The following is an 18,394-nucleotide window of genomic DNA, read 5'->3' on the forward strand; positions in this document are numbered from 1 at the left end:
ATATATATGTATGTATTTTAAGTCTGGCTGTAGCTTCCTAGCCAGGGTAGAAACATTCTACTGTATAAAATCTGTGCTTGAACTACTCTTGACAGAGACGTAAGTTTAGCGGTGAAATATTCATCATGCGAACCTACATTAATTCAAGCTTTCTTGGCTGTGAAACAGTCTCAAATGCAGATGCATTTTCATGTGCAACTTCCTAAGCTGTAGAACTTTCTCACGTAGTCTTGTTTCTAAAAGAAAAACATTTCTTCTTTGAGAACAAAAGCTAGTTGGGTAAGTAGTAAACATTTTTGTTAAAATGGCTATGTGCAAAATTCAGTGGGTAAAGAGTTATCAGACACCAGAAGTGTTTGTGCCTGTTACACCAAGGCACTTATTAAAGCGAACAAAGCAAAGTGTGCATTGTAGTTTGTGCTCACTGACAGCTCACACAGTGTTAAGTTTAAGATTGTCTCTTCTCAGGTTAAGTTTTGTCACCTCTCTTTGACAGGCTGACAGTGTTTATTTCTTGTAATAACTGTTCATGTTGGAAACATGGAAGCATTGTACAGCTTCATCTTTCTTGCTCATGTTTCTGGTTTTGTTACTTTAATTCTGCTTAGTATTAGATCTTGAAAAGTCCAGGACCAGAGTCCAACTGAAGTGAGCTATCCTGTATCCTCCCTTTAGTAATGCATGAGCTGATTAAACTTTGATTCTTTGGGTAGGGGGGAGGATGTTCAGTGGTGCCATGGAGTTTGAACCGTGTTTCTTCTGTTATGTCTCCTGCTTTCTAGTAAGACACTCTATTACACAATTCTAGTCATGGGTGGCTGTCTTTGCTATTGGGCATTGCATGTGTGTCTAATGGGCAGCTGGGCTGGGATTCTGGGATTTAATCCAGCATTCAGACTTAAAAAGAAGTTGCCTTATCTTTCCGTTAGTTGAAATACCGTGATTATAAACTGTATTTGGAATTAGGCAAGTCCTGGGTAGGTAGGTAGAGTTTGTTCTTCATTTCAACAGCTAAATCTGCACAGTTGCTTAGGCTCCCCTTAAACCTTTCTCGGTGTTAATAAAGCATAGTGATGGTGAAGGACATCAAACATCCCATGTTTCCCTTCTGCAGTCAAATGCAGGTTTCTCTCAGAGCTGATGCTTTAAGGACTTGGTCATTTCTTTTCTTTCTGGCTGCGAGAGCATCTGCCTCCTGCAATAATGGCTTGCTAATGGAACCCCCGCATGAGGCTTCAGGGTTTGTTTAGTTTTGTTTGGTTTTACACCTTTCTCAACTCAAACCTTTGAGGCATTTTTGGGTCTGGCATTCACACCTCGATAACCTGCCTTTGTCAGCTTTTGGGGAGCTCTAGTTAAACTGTGAAACTGTTCCTCAGCTGTATGTGTTGACATTTCTTTATGAAATTTGATGTTGCACAGTAAGGACCTGGTTATAATTGTCATCTCAAGAGGAAGAATCCCACTCAAGAGAGCAGTTGGCAACAGATGGAGACAGGGAGAGGGTTGAAGCCCTGTAGATCTTTAGTAAGAGCTAAATAGTAGAAAGGGGTGTCTGATTTGAGTTGCCCATTATTGCAGGCACAGTTAAAAATGCTGAAAACGAGTCCACAGACCTCTGCCCAAGAAACCCTTACATACCATAACCTGAACAGTTACCTGGGAGCAACAGCAGGAACATCTTTAGGGAAGTTAGGAGGCAAAATAACCAGTCTGTTCCTGGCTGTCCTCAAGACAAGAGGCAGCAGCACAAGAAAACTGTAGTTCATTGCATAGACGAATATGATTTGGTGACCTGGGTGAATTGCCAGCAGCTAGATTGGAGGTGGTGAGTGTTTTTTGAAGCTTGTAACGTTCCTTGGGATCTCGGGGGCCACCTTGTTTTCATCAATCATTTAGAAAGGGATAAAATTGGACCTTAGCATGAGAGAATAATACAAACACAAATTATGGAATGAAGTCCTTAGTTCCATTATTTATAGAAAAACTGTGTTCCCCCCTCAGATCTGCCAGTGTCTCCTGTCACCTCTTGCTTGGCCTTCAGTTCCTTGTCCCTGTGCAAGTACATGAGCACCCAGGCTACCAGCTGCCACCACAGCCGATCAGCAGGGAAGAGCTGACACACACTACTACTAGCCCAGAGCTGTTGGCTGCCAAGCCCAGCAGAGGAAGCTACTGGGCCTCCTCTTTGATGATCATCTTCCTCAGCCTATGAGCTCTTTATCCAGGAACTGTAGGAACTTACCATCTCCAACACCGCTGTCAGATTTGTTCAATATTGGCCTGTTTGGTTCAAGAAGTTTGTGGGAAGTGTTGGCCAGCAGATTGGTAGCATGAATAAACAGACCTCATTTAGTTAGCAAATCGTGTGTGCAGCAGTTACACAGTTAGGGAATCTGTACTTAAAGCAATTCATTAATGTTTTTGCTTCCCTTTATTTGTTTTCAGGTATACAGTTACAGCATTTGTGAGATTCATGATCAGATGATGTCTTTGAGCAAAAACATATTATCAGTAGGAGAAATCAACATTTGACCAATACTAAGGATTATTGTAGATGAGGGATAAAGAATGTTTTTCAGTTTTTCTGGTAATTTTTGATGCATTTGAGAATGTTTCGCTTTCCTAGTGGTTTCCTTGATTGGGCTTTTTGCAGAGCAGCAGGATAGGGGCAACAACAGTTTGCTAAAAATGGGGAAATGTGATTCTGAAATTATTCTAAAGAAAGAGGTTCCTTTAGATTTGGTGTCTTGATTTTTTTTCACTTTGATACAGCTGAGTTAACTTATTTGTGACATGAATGCTTCTGTGCTAAGTGGTACTCATTCAGGATACCCATATGGGCTCCCATATTTGTTATGCACAAAGGGGGCAGAATTAAGAGTATAGTGAGGTTAGCTTCATTGTTCTACCTTTGTTATACAAAAAACTTGCAATGCTAAAAATGCCACATTTCCACCCTTTTGGGACAGAAATAAATCTAAGCCAGTTGTGACATTTAAGCCTCTCTCATCCTTTAAAGGATGATTACTTGTCAGAAGCAGAGCTTGTAGGTGTCTCCTTAGAGCCCATCAGCCACAATAATGCTGCAATATATTCGGTTTTCATCACCGGAAAAATACGTACATACCTAAAATTACTTTGGGCAGTTTACTGCTGTAATGGCAAAAGGAATGCACATGATGGTAATTTTCGTTTTGTACTACGTTTTTGTCTAAGGGTAATGGTGAAAGAATTATGGTTCCTAATGCTCCTTTCAAGGATGACATTGTTTTACTTATATTAAAGGTAGAGAAGTGACATGAGCTGCAAGTGGTTAGATCCTGTGAAAAATGAAGTTCTGAATGTGTACTTCATTGTCTAAATGCTCACAGATTACTTTTCTTCCTATAATAACTGTAGAAAATGTGTTGGCAGCATATCACAATTAATAATCCATAGTCCTATTTGTGTGCTATAGGCACTCCAAAATTCCCCAGACATATTTCTTACCCAAGTTTATAGGCAAATTCAAATCAGATCCTACATATGTGCCTAAAATTGAATGCAGTCATCTCACAGTAAATAATTCTATCTACCTGACTTAAGATTTTTTTTTCTTTTTTTTTGTTATCTACCTGACTCTGATTTTTCACAGAGCGAAATTCACTTTAACCTCATATTAATGTATTTCTCCTTCAATTGCCTGCAAAGAATCCCATTATCTTTCAGTAGTGATTGAGTGATTGTGCAGACAGTGGGAGGTACTGTATATACGTAACATTAGTGTAGGTTTTCCTGGTCACCTAGATTGTGTAAAATCCTTTGACATTAACTGGGACAAGTTTTCTATCGAGGGTTATGTTGAATTTCTCTTTGAGGGTTTTTTCCACTTCTTCATCTTCAAGAGTTACAAATTCCACCAGATCCATATTTTCCTTGTAGTTGTATGTGGTCTCCGTGAGTGTCCACCCAATTAGCGCTCGAAAGCCATCGGTGGTCTGGAGGGTGCAGATGGACTTCTTCGTAAAGAGGGAGTCTGGAGAGGTCTGAAGGTACGTGCACTGGAAACGGAAATCTTCCACTGCCCGTGGCTCGAGGCTGAACATGTAAACTTTCCGACAGTCTTTTTTCTCCAGAAGATCGGAGTTAGAGAAGGTTTGATTTGGGATATATTGTTTCCGTCTCATTTTCTCGAGGTACCAGATGGCATTTTTTTCTGTAAAGCGAAAGACGCCGGGAGCCTGTGGCTGGTCTTTTCCCGACACAAGCTCCATCGGCTGCCACATCTGATAGGATACACCAAAGCCTCCGTCAACAATATAGGCTTTGCCATCAATAACTACTTTTACAAGGAGATGGGTCATGAGGGTGGCATATGCGTTTTGGTGTGGATTGAACACATACGCTCCCAGAAAGCTGGTGTCGTAACCCAGATGCTTCAGGACCCAGCCCAACAGCTGGTTGTTTTCCATGCACCAGCCACCCCGCTTCCTCTGCACAATTTTGTTATACACATGCTCCAACTCCAAAGTTATTTTCTCCCCGCAATGGATGCTGAGGTTTTCAAAGGGAACAGCACGGATGTGGTGCTGGAATATATCGGTTAAGGTTTCCAAATCTTGTTTTTCAAGCGAACCTTTATAGCCAGTTCTTGCAAAATACTCTTCAAGGTTCATGTCACCTGTAAGGGAAGGAATTGCTTTTTGGTTTTGTTTCTTTATATCAGTGATGTATGGTGCTGTGAAAAACTGCCCAGGCTGCTGCCAGCAAAGATGCTTTAATCTACTGAACCTCAGCAGAGCAGTTTTTAAGGGAAGCAAGTATTCATATAAAATGGTTCCCCAATCAAAGAAAAGCAGCGCATGTGAGGGTTTGCTTTTTGTCTTAGAGTCATCCCTGTGGCAAGGAGCTGATGCAGTTTCAGCTTGATAGGCTACAAAATGGGGATTTGCTGCATTTGCATTTTAACAGAGGGGTTGAGAAGAAATGTAAGATCACACTAGGGAGTGTTCAGAAGGATTCATGAAAATCAGTCTAAATCCACTGTTCAGTGAAAGGAGTGTCAGTGGGGGAAGCAGTGTCATCTGCCAGTCGGAGGGAGGATAATTTGAGCCAGGATTCACATGTTCTTTTCATGAGTCTGCCACTGATTCACTGATGGTGAATGAATTGCTCGTTCAGTACATGTCAGTCTTTCTCCACTTATAAAAAGTGAGAATGGTACTCCCTGCACATTTTGTAAAGTGTCAAGTTTTATTCAGATAATTATAACTGAAGAAAACCTCTGACCTTTGCAAAAGTCGCAGACCACTGAGTCTCTTGTCTGCTCTGAGTGTTGCACAAACTCATTTTGGTGTTGGAATAATGAATCTGAATGGAGGCGAGTGACCTAAAAGACAAAGAGCACATCTCTATTCTCCACTGTGCCCTGTGTTTCTCAGGGTGTCCTGAAAACGGACAGGAGCTGCTTTACATCTCTGTAGCCCTGGCCTTTCTCAAAACTCCTTGAGGAGGAGGCGTAACTGAGAATTGCCGAAGCCTCATACAGTGCATCCCTGTCTGTCCTGCCTCCAGCAGTGCCCTGTCTTGGTAGGACTCCTCATGAGCAAGATTGCTGGATGAAGAACTACTGAACTTGCTTTCTGCCTTCTAATACCATAGCAAGTCACAGTCATCTGGCTTTCGCAATGGCCCATCACGGTCTGCTGGCCACAGTTACGAGCTGGATGCTTCGTAGGTATCTTAATACTGTTTGTAGAACACACTGTGGGTTGTCTGCTTGGATGTGGAGCTGGGCATAAAAAGTTTTGAAGGCTTGAACCTTCGCAAAGACAGCACTAAGTGGTTCAGCAGTCTAGAGTTATAGCAAATACTTAGCTTCTTGACAACCCACAAAGATACTTGGAAATCTTTTGTGCATACAGTAAGCTGAGATTTAGACACTTAATATTAGCAACTCAGGAAGACTGTAGTATTCAAATAAATTCAATGGTGAGCTGCTGAATGTTTACTGCAAGCTCGAATTTCTCAAGATGATTTTCAATGACAGATTCATGGTGTGCATATGTATGGTATAGAAGCAGCTGTCCAAAGGTAATGGAGAGCCCCATCAAAAACCTTTCTACAGAGAGAAATTGAGCTTCCAGTGATACTTAAGTGTATTGTTGGAGGATGTTCTCAATGTAATATTTGTTAAGTATAATGTAAGACTCACGGCACTTTTTTCTTTTGATTTGCAGAATCCAAGTCTATCCAATTCTACCCGCTCAAATTGTGAATGCTGAATAAATCACACCAACATAAAGCTGGTTTTCAAGTTTATCTTATTTATAATTTCTCTCTGCAGCTCCATAATATGATTGATCAGCATTAGATCTTCACTGTAGGAGATGAAAGCTACTATTCTTTTGAATTTTGAGCAGATGAAAAACTAGATACTGAAAAGGTAATCCCACAAATGTGGCTGTGATTTATGCAGAGAAAAACATCAGCAGAAGAACTTTAAAGAACTATTTCAAATGTGCAAATGAAAGTACTCTTACAAAAATATTCCTTACCAGTACTATGCACGCCATCAGCAATTCCACTATTAAAATACATTATCTGTCTACCTTTATCCTAATACATCAGCACATGGATTTTCTGGGGTACACCAACCAGTTTGTAATTTCTTTTTTTTTAAGTTGTTTTTAAAGGACTATGGTTTTATTCCCATAAAGCAGAATCTATTATTAGATTGCTGTTTTGCTTCCTTTGCATTGAAATATTTTAAAAGATAAAAATATAAAATAATAACTTCCAACAAAAGGTTCTAGTTCCAAATTTGTGTCTACTATTGTATCTAAACAAAAGAATCTCTGTCATAGTCAAGTGAACCTCCTCCTGAAGAGCAAGAAACAAAAGAATTGAAATAGCATTATCAGTGTTTTACCCTCTTTAAGAGCCCATGTTTAGCAGGTGATATTTTAGCTCTATATCCACACGTTTTTTTAATATAATTTTTCTATAGAGAATACTACTTAACTTATTGCCCACAACCTTTACCATCATAAAGAAACTAGGTTTTCTTTTCACTGGAGGTTTCTTTAAGAAAATAAACTTACCTCTTAAGAGAGCCTTATTTATTTATCAAGGTATTCAGCTTCTGGGTTGTTTGTTGCTGGGGCAGCAGTCAGTAAAGCCAGGAGTGGGTACAAATTGTGAGGGTTGTCTTCTTCTAAGCTCTGCTGGCCCTCACTCCTGAATCTTAAACGCTGAGAAAGGGCAGAGTCCATCCAACATTAAGGCACATTTTTGGACTTCACTGATCCATGAGCAAATTAAACTTTGTTTCTTTTCTATTAATAGATGTTTATGTTTTCCGCAGTCAAGACCAGAATGAACTTGTTTTCCATGTAAAATAACTGCAGTAGATAGTTGCAAATGACTCTGTAACTTTTTAAAATGAAATTATTGTTATTTCGCAAGCCAGCACATTGTGGTGGTGGATAGTCCTCTGCTTCCTTGGAGGTGCACTCCACTGCCATAGTGTTGCAGCCTGCATGTTCCCATGCTCCACAGATACACAAAATGACCCTTCTTTGCCCACAAAGGAATTTTTGTGATATGTTCAAAGCTTCAACTGCAGCAGGGAGTTATTTTGGAGGTGCCACACACACTAACAAATACCATGACAAATACTTATTTGCACAAAGTAATGCCTTTCCTCTATAAAACTTGGCCTTCTGCATCTTCAAAGTGCTGCAGAGCTGTTTGTTTTATCCTCTCCCTGTCAAGCATGTCTGCTCTTCATCTGATGGAGGTGGGAAGTCAGAGGTCCCTTTTAGAAAGTCAAAGAGCACAACAGACTGCATCTGGGAAAGCACGTGAGTTTTAGGCACATCAAGTGCCCCATGAGTCTGTGTGGTTGTCTAATACAGTGTCAGTCTTTTCCTTGGCCGAGGACTGATGCTCTTCTGTCACCCTTTTCCATGATACATCCCGTACAGTACTTGCCACAAGTATCGTAAAGGTAAAAGGCTTTTGTGTCATATATAACATGCTGTGAAACCACACCTGTGGCATGTCCTGACTTTCCATTGTTTTCTTTTTCATCTGCAGTATTACTTGATTTAGGTAGCTTTTGTGCAGAATACTGTTTATAATAAGTATGAAGAGTTTTATCTGTAATGCTGTCATCTCTGCTTGACATCGCAGGAAGGTTAGGCCCCAGAAGTTTAGATTACGGTTTACAAAGGTTGATCTAACTTTGATTGTTTCCATTTTGGCTACCAAAAGCCTGATTTTTAAGAACTCTTGAATCATCTCATCTTCTATTGATTTTGTTTCAGAGACACAGAAAAATCAGAATCAGAGAAATTAGAGAGCTTTTGGGGTTTTTTAAGTGCTCTTGCATAAATAGCTCACTTTAAGTCAATTTCTGGTAAGGGAATAGGACTCAAGTCTTTAAATTTATTTCATCATAAGCTAATCAGCACCTAATGGTGGCTTGTTTTGAGAAGGTATTAACCCTTCTTTTTTTTTTATGAAGTCTCTGAAAGCCAAATTCAGCTCAACTTTCAATTTCAGCCTGTTAAAGGAAGTGAATAATTCGTAAAACTCTGCTGAGAAGAAGGTTGGAAATAATACCAAAAAAAGATTAGAGGTCTTTTGTGTAAAATGGTAACACAGCTGCTCCTTCTGTATCACTTTTTGGTTTTCTTTGCCACATAATATATCTGAAATAAAATGAGATCCAGAGAGGTGGAACAAAATGTTATGGAGTCAAAAGGCTATTTCCATGTGAGCAAATTAGAGGTAACAAGATATCTCAGTTTCTAAAGGAGTAGCTTAAGAAAAAACACGCAATTGGTATATGCAGTTAATTAGCAATGTACTTGAATTTACCAAGCTTTGTGTCCACCTTACTAGCTCAACTTTAGAATCAGATTAAATACCGTTAACGTTAACGTTGGAACTTTTTATATTGGCTATTTAAAGATCGATCTAGCACAGTGTTAGGATTAGATCGTATCCACTAAATTAGGTGGCAAGCCACGAACATTTACTGGTGCGAGTTTGTTCTCCAGCACTATACCGAATTTGTCTTTCAGTGTCTTCTCAAGCTCTTCATCTGTAAGAGTTGTGATCTGCATCAGGTCCATATCCTCCATGTAGTTATACTTCACCTCAGTGAAGGTCCATCCAACTAAGGCATAAATCCCTTCAGGGGTCTGGAGACTGCAGATTGACTTCTTCTGAAATATGTTATCTGGAGACACTTGTAGGTTTGTGTTTAGCTCCTGAAAGTCGTTTATATGTCGTGGCTCAAGAGTGAATGTATATATTTTTCTGATATTTCCTGTTTCTGGAGCACTGGTGGCAGGCTCACTTTGCTCAGGAATATAATGCTTCCTTTTGACCTTCTCAAAGTACCACATGCCATTGTCTTCCATGAAGCGGAAGATGCCGGGGGTCTGGGGCTGATCTTTCCCAGAAATCAACATCAATGGCTGCCACGACTGGTAGGCACCTCCAAATCCAGCATCTACTATGTAGGAATTTCGCTTGATCGCCACCTTCAGTAGGATATGATTCATCTCAGCAACATACGCTCTCTCTGCTGGTTCATAACTATTTCCTCCAAGAATACAGACATCAAACCCTAATTCTTTCAAGGCCCAAAATAAAAGGTGGTTGGTTTCCAGGCACCATCCACCACGTTTCTTTCTCACAATCTTATTGTAAGTATCTTGTAAATCCAGTTCAATGGTCTCCCCACAATGCATGCTGAGGTTTTCAAAAGGAATTGCCCGGATGTGATGCTGGAAGATGGCTGTTAAGGTTTGCAAGTCTGCATCCTTATGGGACTCATTGTAAGAAATCCTTGCAAAATAGTCTTGAATGTTCATTTTGCCTGTGTGAGTAGAAAAATAGGCAATTACTGTAGTGCAGCTGTCAAGGGGTTTGCTCCTATTACCGTAGCATAGGTTAACCAGCCTGCAAATGCAACCCAGGCTGTTTCACTGAGGATTTGAAAGAAACCTGTGCCCTTGATAGATGAATGCAGGCTAGACCTGCCTGTGTCATCTGTATTAAAAAAGAGATGAAGCTAGGAGCAGGTGACCATAATGCTTTCTCTCTCTCAGATGTTGTCTTCAACACAGGTGGATGTCTTTCCTATGGGAAGACATGGCACATGGCACAATAAAATCTCTGGCCCTGAATGGGGGTCCCATGTGACAAAAAACTTATAAAACTGATAAAAAACAGCTTTGCAGAAAAGCTGCTTAACTATAGCAGCTTGAAAGTCACAGCAATTTCTTGCTGTTTCTTTTACTGTAATAAGTAAACAATTCTTTGTTTATCCCACAGGTAATTTAATTGGGAAGTTTTACATTCATGGCTTCAGCTAGCTGGGATTAACATCTCAGTGTGTCACCATTTTAGACAGGCTGCTATGTGAAGTAGATTGTTGTTTTCTTAATCTCTTTAGTAACCCTGTGGAGTTCAGACAAAGCTTTGTCCCTGGCTGTTGAAAGGAAGGAACTGTTGATTTTCTTAACCTAGGGGTCAGATGAATTGATAATTACTAAGAATACATTCAAGGTATATTCATTGGCTTTTGGTTTCTTTTACCATGTTTTACAAACCAAACCTCTTTGTTTCAGCTCAGTTTATTAGATGTATTTTGTGTCTTCATGTCTCTGATCCCCTTTTCTTTCATTAACCAAAAGAGATTGTCATTGGTACTGGCTGCATGGCCAAGATGCAAAAGGTTCCCTGTAACACTCCTAATCCTCTGACTCACCCGGTATCTGCAAGGATTTCTTTTGTCTTTAATTCAGATTTAATTTGGCTTTTTTTTCCATGCAAGAATATTTGTTTTCCAGAATGATTCATGATTTGCTAACGACTGTATTAATTTCCAGAAGGTCTGAGACCTCATAGCAGCCTTCCTACAAGGACCTACAAGGATGCCGGAGAGGGCCTCTCCATCAGGAACTGTAGCGATAGGACAAGGGGTGATGGGTTCAAACTTAGACAGGGGAGATTTAGGTTGGATATAAGGAAGAAGTTCTTTATTGTGAGGGTGGTGAGGCACTGGCACAGGGTGCCCAAAGAAGTGGTGAATGCTCCATCCCTGGCAGTGTTCAAGGCCAGGTTGGGCAGAGCCTTGGGCTACATGGTCTAGTGTGAGGTGTCCCTGCCCATGGCAGGGGGGGTTGGAACTAAATGATTTTAAGGTCTTTTCCAACCCAAACCATTCTGTGATTCTATGGTTTCTGGCTCCTTGAAATCGGTTGCCCATTCCCTGGATTTTCCAAAAATCATTTGATGTAGATAAGATGGGAGAGATTACTTTCCAGCAACTATTCTCAGCTTTGGTCCAACTGCTCCCCTAGGAGTGACCAGCAGTTCAACCTGATGTCCAAGTACTTGGAGCTTTAAAAAATCCTACCTCAAATACATAGGTGGAAATACCCCCAACCCATGGAAAAAATACCCCAAATGACCTAACCTCTAGACTTTTACCCCAATTTTGGTGCTATCAGCACAACTCACTTGACTTAGTTGTATTGCTCCAGATCTGCACCGGTACAGAACTCAGACTGGTGGATGCAAAACCACAGGAAAATGTAACAGAATAGAGGACTATCCCAATAAGGGAGTAAGAAATAAACATTATCGCTTCAAAAGAACCCAAAGAACTTACACAAAAAACAGCAATGTGTCTTTGATATTGCATTTTATATTTTTTTTCAATACTTTTTTTAGGACAATAGCACCCATCTCCTTGGAAACACTGGTTGTAGAAAGCCATTCCCTTCCCAACAGACAGCACACATGTACACTAGCAAGCTCATCATGTGGTCCTCATTTTTCTGTCTATTCCCACTTCTAGCCATTTTGTGTAGCCAGATAGAAACATCTGTTCCCTGAGATAGTGTCAAGCTGAACCTCTGACCAGGAGGGGCTCAAGTGAGTCCATTAGCTTGGTGGGTCTGATACACTGCCCCTGCTCTGGGTCAGCAGCAGAAGACTGATACCCTCCCTGCAACCTGTCTCCTGGGGCTGGGCGTCCCCATCGCCCCGGCAGTGTATAACCAGCTCCCCTCTTCCAGCCATCACAACCTCCCCATCAAGAGCTTCCACAGGGTGCTGGCAATGAGGCTTCGGGAAAACACACTTTGGGAAATGCTCATCCCATGCCTCAGTTTCCCCATCTGCCCCTTCTCCGGCCTCATCTGTTTAAAATATAGTAGAGACAGCCTCGTGGTGGCTGACAAAATGGGTTCTGATCTCAACGAATACTTAGAGTGGTTGAAGTATAATAAAGCTGCTGTACAAAACTGTTGGTGTTAAGGAGCATTCACGTAAATCAGTGTTTACTCCCTTGCCTTGCCACAGGCAGCTTTTCCTCTCTGCACAACCATTCCCATCGCAGTAGTGATGGGGCTGCAGCAGCAAGCAAGCTCTCACTCGGGACGGTTTGTATTCCAAAACCAAGTCGCCAAATATCTTAAGCCTCAGTCCGGATCTCAGGCTTGTTTACTTTTGCTCCTGCAACAGCAGAGCTTCATTCAGCATTCCTGCAGGTTGGCAGGTAGCGAGATTCAGCCGTGGGCTCTGCCTGTCTGCACGCATCCCTTGGGACCACTGTTTCCTTTCAGAATTAGGCTGAATATTAGGAATAGTTGCCTGCTAGAATTCATGAGAGGCTTCCAAGGTTGCATCCTCTTGCATATGCCTATACCATTCATTTGATTTTAAGCTACACTGCAAGTCAGCGGCTGGCTTTTTCATACACTCTGGCTCAGCATAAAGGGGTTAGTTTAAGTCTCCAGCAATTTATCTTTGTACTTAGACAACATCCTTGCAAGGCAACACAAGCTGTCAGCCCTTGGGTTGCTGTAATTTATACTCTGCTGATATGTCTCCTGTGCTGAGCTGTGCTATGCCTCTGTGGGTATGCAGACCCACAGGGGTGGGCTTTTCCAAACAGGCTGGCCCGCAGCTGGAGGATGAAGTTAAAGATCAGACACCCGAGCACTTACCTCTCAGCCAGCGAGCTCAGCCTTGCTGCCCTGGTTTGCTCCGAAGTTCCCAGGAAGAGTTGTTCCTGGAACTGCTGCTCTTAAAGGTCCAGGCTGCTTTTACTGCCTGGCAAGGACAGCCGTACCCTCTAGCAGGGCAGGAAAAGAGGGGGGAAAGTTTCTTCTTTGGTAATAGTTTATATTCTGATGGTTTAACTGATTTATTTGTATTGGCATATGCATAGAAAGCCCTGTCATGCAATTCATTGTGTTAGGTGCTGCACAGAGAGCCTGAAAATGATCCAGTCTCCAAATTGCTTACAGTATTGAGTAAATTTTAACCTCCCACGTTACTGATTAAGAACTGAAGCCCTTCAGGAGTGCAAAGGAGAAATACAGTATGGGTTTCAGCAGCAACTTCTGTAAGTGATTACAACCCCATCCGCAACCCCACAGGTCAACCAGGTGCTTCAGTCTCTGGGGCACCTCAATGATGGCACCTATGCTGAAGCAGCAAAACAATAGTGCAAATTTTGATGCAGATTTTACATTGTTGACACTCATGTGGCCTGGAGCCCTATAGGAAGTGACTTAGATAGGAAGATAGTAATGCAAGCCAAGATGTCACCGATTTACTGGTGGGAGATGGCAACTGTTGAATTAATCACACTGGACTGAGCTATTCTTCGTGGCTGATACCAGACCCCCAAAGCAACAAGGACAGATTTGCCAACTCATTTAGCTAAGTCCCCTTGGGTTCAAAGAGAAGCCCCATCCTTTGACAGGGAGGATGCTGCTCCTGGTGAGCCCTGAGCTCCCTGAGCCTCCTATGCCTTTAAGGGTTTGCCTCCAAAGTTAGTGATAGCGAAAAAGCAAACCACTGCACTCTGAGATGAAGAGCGTCTTTTTTTAATGTCCAATAGAGAGCTTCATTCAATTACTCAGCAATAAAATCTGTTTCTGTGGGTGTGCTGAGCAGGAGGGCCAGAGGCATTGAGCTGCACCATGAAGCCTGCAGCAGGCAGAGCACCAGAGCAGGCACAGAGGCTCCAGATAAGCTGGATGAAAGGAAAGTGGGTTTTCCCATTATTGTTTGCCCTTTACATACTGAATATCTGGGGCAATGGACATAACATCCTACTAAAGGTCTTTTCCAATCTAAACAATTCTATGATTGTATACCCCTGCCTCCAAACCCATGAAAAAGCCCAAAGCATGAGAAACCCAGGCACAGGAAGAATGGGTGCAGCCCTTTCTAGGTGTTTCCCTTGTCTGTTCCCACAAACAATGGAGATTCTTGGCTCTGCATGGATCTTCTCCTGCCCAACACCTCTGTGTGACCCTGCTGGGCTTTTACTACCGTTCTGTTGCTCTTCCCCAGGCTGACGCAAGGATAAACCCACCGAGTTTAACTCCTTTAACTCTTTCACTAATGTGGGGACCAAAGAAGGATACAGGCTGCAAACAAGCCAGATCCTGGGATGTTTCCTCTGAGTATCTGTTGCAAGATGCTGGCCCACATTATAAGAAGCCCCTTTTTCTTCTGCAGTCTACTACAGGGTCAGTAGTTAAGATTTCATTTCCCTATAGGGTAGGGGAGCCTCATGTGCTGTAAGGGACTATTGCACACATGCAGCCAAGCACATATGGATGTGTTTGGCTCTGGGAAGACAAGAATTTGAGAACTCACCATGTCTCTATGAAATAGATTTGGACATGCAGAATAGCATCAGCTTTTATTAACTATAAATTGCTGGTTATAGAAAGCTGCACATATTGGATAAGAAATAAAAAGGATCAGTGAGTTACTGTATTTTTAAAAGTTCTAGCTGCAAATTATTAGCACATACAAATAATCAGGACAACTGTGGCAATTAATGACATTTTTTGCTCTGGAGGATACATGTATTTTGGGGAAAAAAACAGCTGAATAGTTCTACTTCATAATTCTTCACTTTTTTATTTAATTGTAATTCACTTATATAATTTACTTAATCAAAAGTGCATAGTTGTAATGCTTCCACAATTTGTACTAAAAGGAACTTCAAGCATCTTCTCAAAGGTCAAAGTGATCACATTTGAGCAATTTCTGATACTAAAAATCTTAGCCGTTGGGTATCTGATTAGGATTCATCATTTTTCCTTCTACCAATATAATTAGTATCACTGCAAACACATCCTCAGTAGAACACATGAATTATTTCAGGAAAATAATTCAAGAAAAATAATTCAGAAAAAAGAGTTGAGCCATGACAATTAATGTGCAATAACACTCAGAGTGGAGTCTTACGACAGGAACATCTATTCCCAGCAGGCTGCTGCTAGATGATAGCAAACAAAATACATGGGAAATGCTTTCAGTTCAAAGAAATACTGCTTTTTGGTTATATCACTGGGGGAACAGGAGTCATGTAAAGTCTGAAACCAGACAATTGTCTGTTCATGTTTCTCATCAGTTTTAGGACATAAACAGCCTGTTTGTATGTATTCGCATAGTGCGGCACAGGCATGGGACCGTCCAACTGGTGTTTGAGAGGGTGTTGTGAATGCAAGAGCAAAAAGGACATGCTTATGGCTTAATTGTAGCAAACTTGGCACTGGATGTCTTTGTTTTCCTGGCTGTTAAATTCAAAAAATTATATGGTATTCGTTTAAAGAGGTGCATATGATTTTCCCCAGGTGGCAGCACAAAGTAATAAAGAGACATACAGCTCCATTGCTCTGCCCTGCTACTCTGCATATATTTAGAAAAGCTTTTAAGAGATGAAAGGAATAGGGAATGAGCAGAGTCCGCTTCCAGATAAGCACAAACAGAAGGGGAGTGATTTGATTGAGCTAGGAAGAAATTATTTGTACCCAAACCAAAAAAGAGAGGCAGGAGCAGTTGTAAAAATCAATTTATTTTCCAGATTCATGCTAACATGTTCTGCCTTACGCTGGTGTAGATGGAAAGAGAAAGCTTAACCTTTAAATGCTTCTCAGAAACAGGGGGAAGGATTGCATGTAATGCCACTGGACTGAATTATAATTTAGGCAGTGAGTTAAAACAGAGACAACCTGCTTGTATTGATGGGTACAAATTTCTTGTCTAGTGTTATATTGAATTTCTCTTTCAGTGTTTTCTCCATTTCTTCATCTGCGAGGATTCTAATTTCCACCAGATCCATATTATCCCTATAATTGTACTTTATCTCAGTGTATTTCCACCCCACCAGAGCCCTGATGCCGTCGGCAGTCTGCAGGCTACAGATAGACTTTGTCACGAACAGCGAGTCAGGCGCTGTCTGCAGGTGGGCATTGCGGGCTCGGAACTCTTCGATGTCTCGTGGCTGAAGTGTGAAGAGATAAACCCGGCGGCAAACTTCTTTTTCTACATTATGGGAAGTGGAGACGCTTTGGTTGGGAACCCACTGCTTCCTCTTCACCTTCTCAAGGTACCAGACCCCACTCTCCTCCTGGAAGCGGAAGACGCCAGGAGTCTGCGGCTGGTCTGTCCCTGAAATCAGTTCCATTGGCTGCCACACCTGGTAAGCCATCCCAAACCCACCATCCACAATGAAAGATTTGTCATCAAGCGCCACTTTTAGCAGCAGATGATCTATTTCATCTGCATATGCGTCGTACTCCGGGACATAAACTTTTGATCCCAGAAGGGTGACATCATAGCCGAGGGTTTTCAGGACCCAAGATAAAAGGTGGTTGTTTTCCATGCACCAGCCCCCACGGTTTTTCCTCACTATCTTGTTGTAAGTAGCTTCCAGGTCCAGCTCAATGCTTTCCCCACAGTGGATGCTGAGGTTTTCAAAAGGGACCGCTCGGATGTGGTGCTGGAATACATCGGTCAAAGTAGCCAGGTCTGGCTTATCATAGGAGCCCTGGTAAGAAATCCTGGTGAAATATTCCTTGATGTCCATGCTGCCACTGAGAGAAGGGTGGAAAAAAAATAATAGTTTGTGTCAGAAGTGATGGAAGGATCTTCCCCATCCCTTATGAAGGGGCACTCATCATTATGGGGGTCCTGCTCAGAAGAGGAGTGGGATTTGACTAATGGCCCCATCAAAGGCAGCTGAGGTGAGTGTTAGCACTGAAGGAAGCTAATGGGACACTGCTGATGAGCACAAATGTTATTTTTAATTGTTTCTCTTACAGCTGTGACGAAAGGCTCCAGCTGTGCTAAGCACATTTCAGTACAGTTCCTGGCCAGCAAAGCTACAAATCTCTGTAGGAAGGAATAAAAACAGTAGCAGCACTGTTTCCCCACTAGAAACTGCAGGAACCGAGACTCTCCAGATCTGAACTGCCTTACTCTCGGTTTGACTCAGCAAAGCAGAAGCAGAAAACAAACCCTCCCACTCCTGTGGAGCAATCCAGAGCCTCCTCTGCAGCCAGATCTGAAATAAATCTGCCCTGAAGTGGTATTTCCTTCATTATTTAGGCAGCCTGGCACAAGCTGGTCTCGCCTGCTCCTGCTCTCCATGCTGGTGGTAGCAGATGTGACCTGGAGCACAGAGGCGGGGGGAAGGGGGGGGGTGGATAGTTTTAGGGCAGAAACAGAGCACAGAGGGGGGTTTTCTGCTTCATCTGCTGTGAGCTGCCTCCCAGCAGCACGGCTTAGCTCCCCAGCTCTGCTAATCAAAGCCCTATGCCAGCAACAGGAGGAAACCAAGGTTAGGGCCAAAACTACAAGTTTCAGGGGGCCTCACATTTTCTAACATAATTTTTTGGGGATGCATTTGCTCTTTCAACTCATAGTCTCCACAGCAGGGGTGGCTGCCCATGGGTAATGGACCAGGCATTGCCCTCCCCAGCACAGCAGAAGGGTTCAGCAGGAGGCTGTGTGTCATGAGCACAGGGGGTGGAAAGCAGCCTGAGCCCTTCCAGCCCTTGATGGTAAGGAAACAGGAAAGGGATATTGATGTAGCCAAGTACTTTTGGTATTCCTCCCCAGGCACTGCTAAACTTCAGTCGCCTCTGAATGTGGAGCGATGGTGTTCAGATTAGTGACCCGAGAGGTCCCAAAATGTTCTCAAGTTCCTGTATATGATTCTTATGGTAAAATCATAAGAAAAAGCCCACCTGTTCCAACAAGATTAAATTCTTAATCTGATGAAAAATTACAGACCCCAAATTGTATGGGAATTTTGGAAAGATTCTTTCAATATATAAAGAAAGCAGTGAAAACAAAAGATTTCCATTTGGTGTAATATCCTGGCAGAAGCAGAGGGTGCCCTGGGTTGGCTATGGGACCCACATGTCCTTTGTTGTCCAGAGAAGCCGTGGCTGCCCCATCCCTGGCAGTGTTCAAGCCCAGGCTGGACACAGGGGCTTGGAGCAACCTGCTGTAGCGGGAGGTGTCCCTGCCCATGGCAGGGTGTTGGAACTGGTTGAGCTTTGAG

At 42.3% G+C, this 18,394-nt stretch overlaps 3 protein-coding genes across 9 annotated transcripts in view; all 3 read right to left on the minus strand.

The window, feature by feature from the left end:
* Nucleotides 1–2,402: 2,402 nt before the first annotated feature.
* On the minus strand, nt 2,403–7,751 carry LOC115619604 (arylamine N-acetyltransferase, pineal gland isozyme NAT-10). Of its 2 annotated transcripts, none has more exons than XM_030512111.1 (2): nt 7,086–7,751; nt 2,403–4,663 (listed from the first exon to the last, which is right to left on the minus strand). In XM_030512111.1, the coding sequence occupies exon 2, from the start codon at nt 4,656–4,658 to the stop codon at nt 3,786–3,788; it is 873 nt and encodes a 290-aa protein (XP_030367971.1). In that variant the 5' UTR covers nt 4,659–4,663; nt 7,086–7,751; the 3' UTR covers nt 2,403–3,785. The 2 variants fall into 2 exon arrangements, with proteins under 2 accessions (XP_030367971.1, XP_030367972.1); XM_030512112.1 differs by lacking the exon at nt 7,086–7,751 and adding an exon at nt 5,272–5,613.
* LOC115619602 (arylamine N-acetyltransferase, liver isozyme-like) lies at nt 7,157–13,145 on the minus strand. 2 transcript variants are annotated; one of them, XM_030512104.1, is made up of 3 exons: nt 13,020–13,052; nt 11,536–11,621; nt 8,967–9,877 (listed from the first exon to the last, which is right to left on the minus strand). In XM_030512104.1, exon 3 carries the CDS (start codon nt 9,870–9,872, stop codon nt 8,985–8,987), a length of 888 nt encoding a protein of 295 aa, XP_030367964.1. In that variant the 5' UTR covers nt 9,873–9,877; nt 11,536–11,621; nt 13,020–13,052; the 3' UTR covers nt 8,967–8,984. The 2 variants fall into 2 exon arrangements, with proteins under 2 accessions (XP_030367963.1, XP_030367964.1); XM_030512103.1 differs by lacking the exon at nt 11,536–11,621 and having other exon boundaries at nt 7,157–9,877; nt 13,020–13,145.
* Nucleotides 13,146–15,878: 2,733 nt separating this feature from the next.
* The window catches only part of LOC115619603 (arylamine N-acetyltransferase, pineal gland isozyme NAT-3), a 37,619-nt gene continuing 35,103 nt past the window's right edge, over nt 15,879–18,394 (minus strand). For all 5 annotated transcript variants that reach the window (XM_030512105.1, XM_030512107.1, XM_030512108.1 and 2 more), the window contains exon 4: nt 15,879–16,919. In XM_030512105.1, coding sequence (XP_030367965.1) covers nt 16,040–16,912 — 873 coding nt within the window. In that variant the 5' untranslated portion in view covers nt 16,913–16,919 and the 3' untranslated portion in view covers nt 15,879–16,039. The remainder of the gene's footprint in view (nt 16,920–18,394) is intronic.

This window comes from Strigops habroptila, chromosome Z, assembly GCF_004027225.2.
Source record: "Strigops habroptila isolate Jane chromosome Z, bStrHab1.2.pri, whole genome shotgun sequence".
NCBI classification, from domain to species: domain Eukaryota; kingdom Metazoa; phylum Chordata; class Aves; order Psittaciformes; family Psittacidae; genus Strigops; species Strigops habroptila.

Excerpts from the sequence above, each read along its gene's own strand:
- LOC115619604 (XM_030512111.1), bottom strand. The coding sequence starts at position 4,658 with ATGAACCTTGAAGAGTATTTTGCAAGAACTGGCTATAAAGGTTCGCTT.
- LOC115619602 (XM_030512103.1), bottom strand. The coding sequence starts at position 9,872 with ATGAACATTCAAGACTATTTTGCAAGGATTTCTTACAATGAGTCCCAT.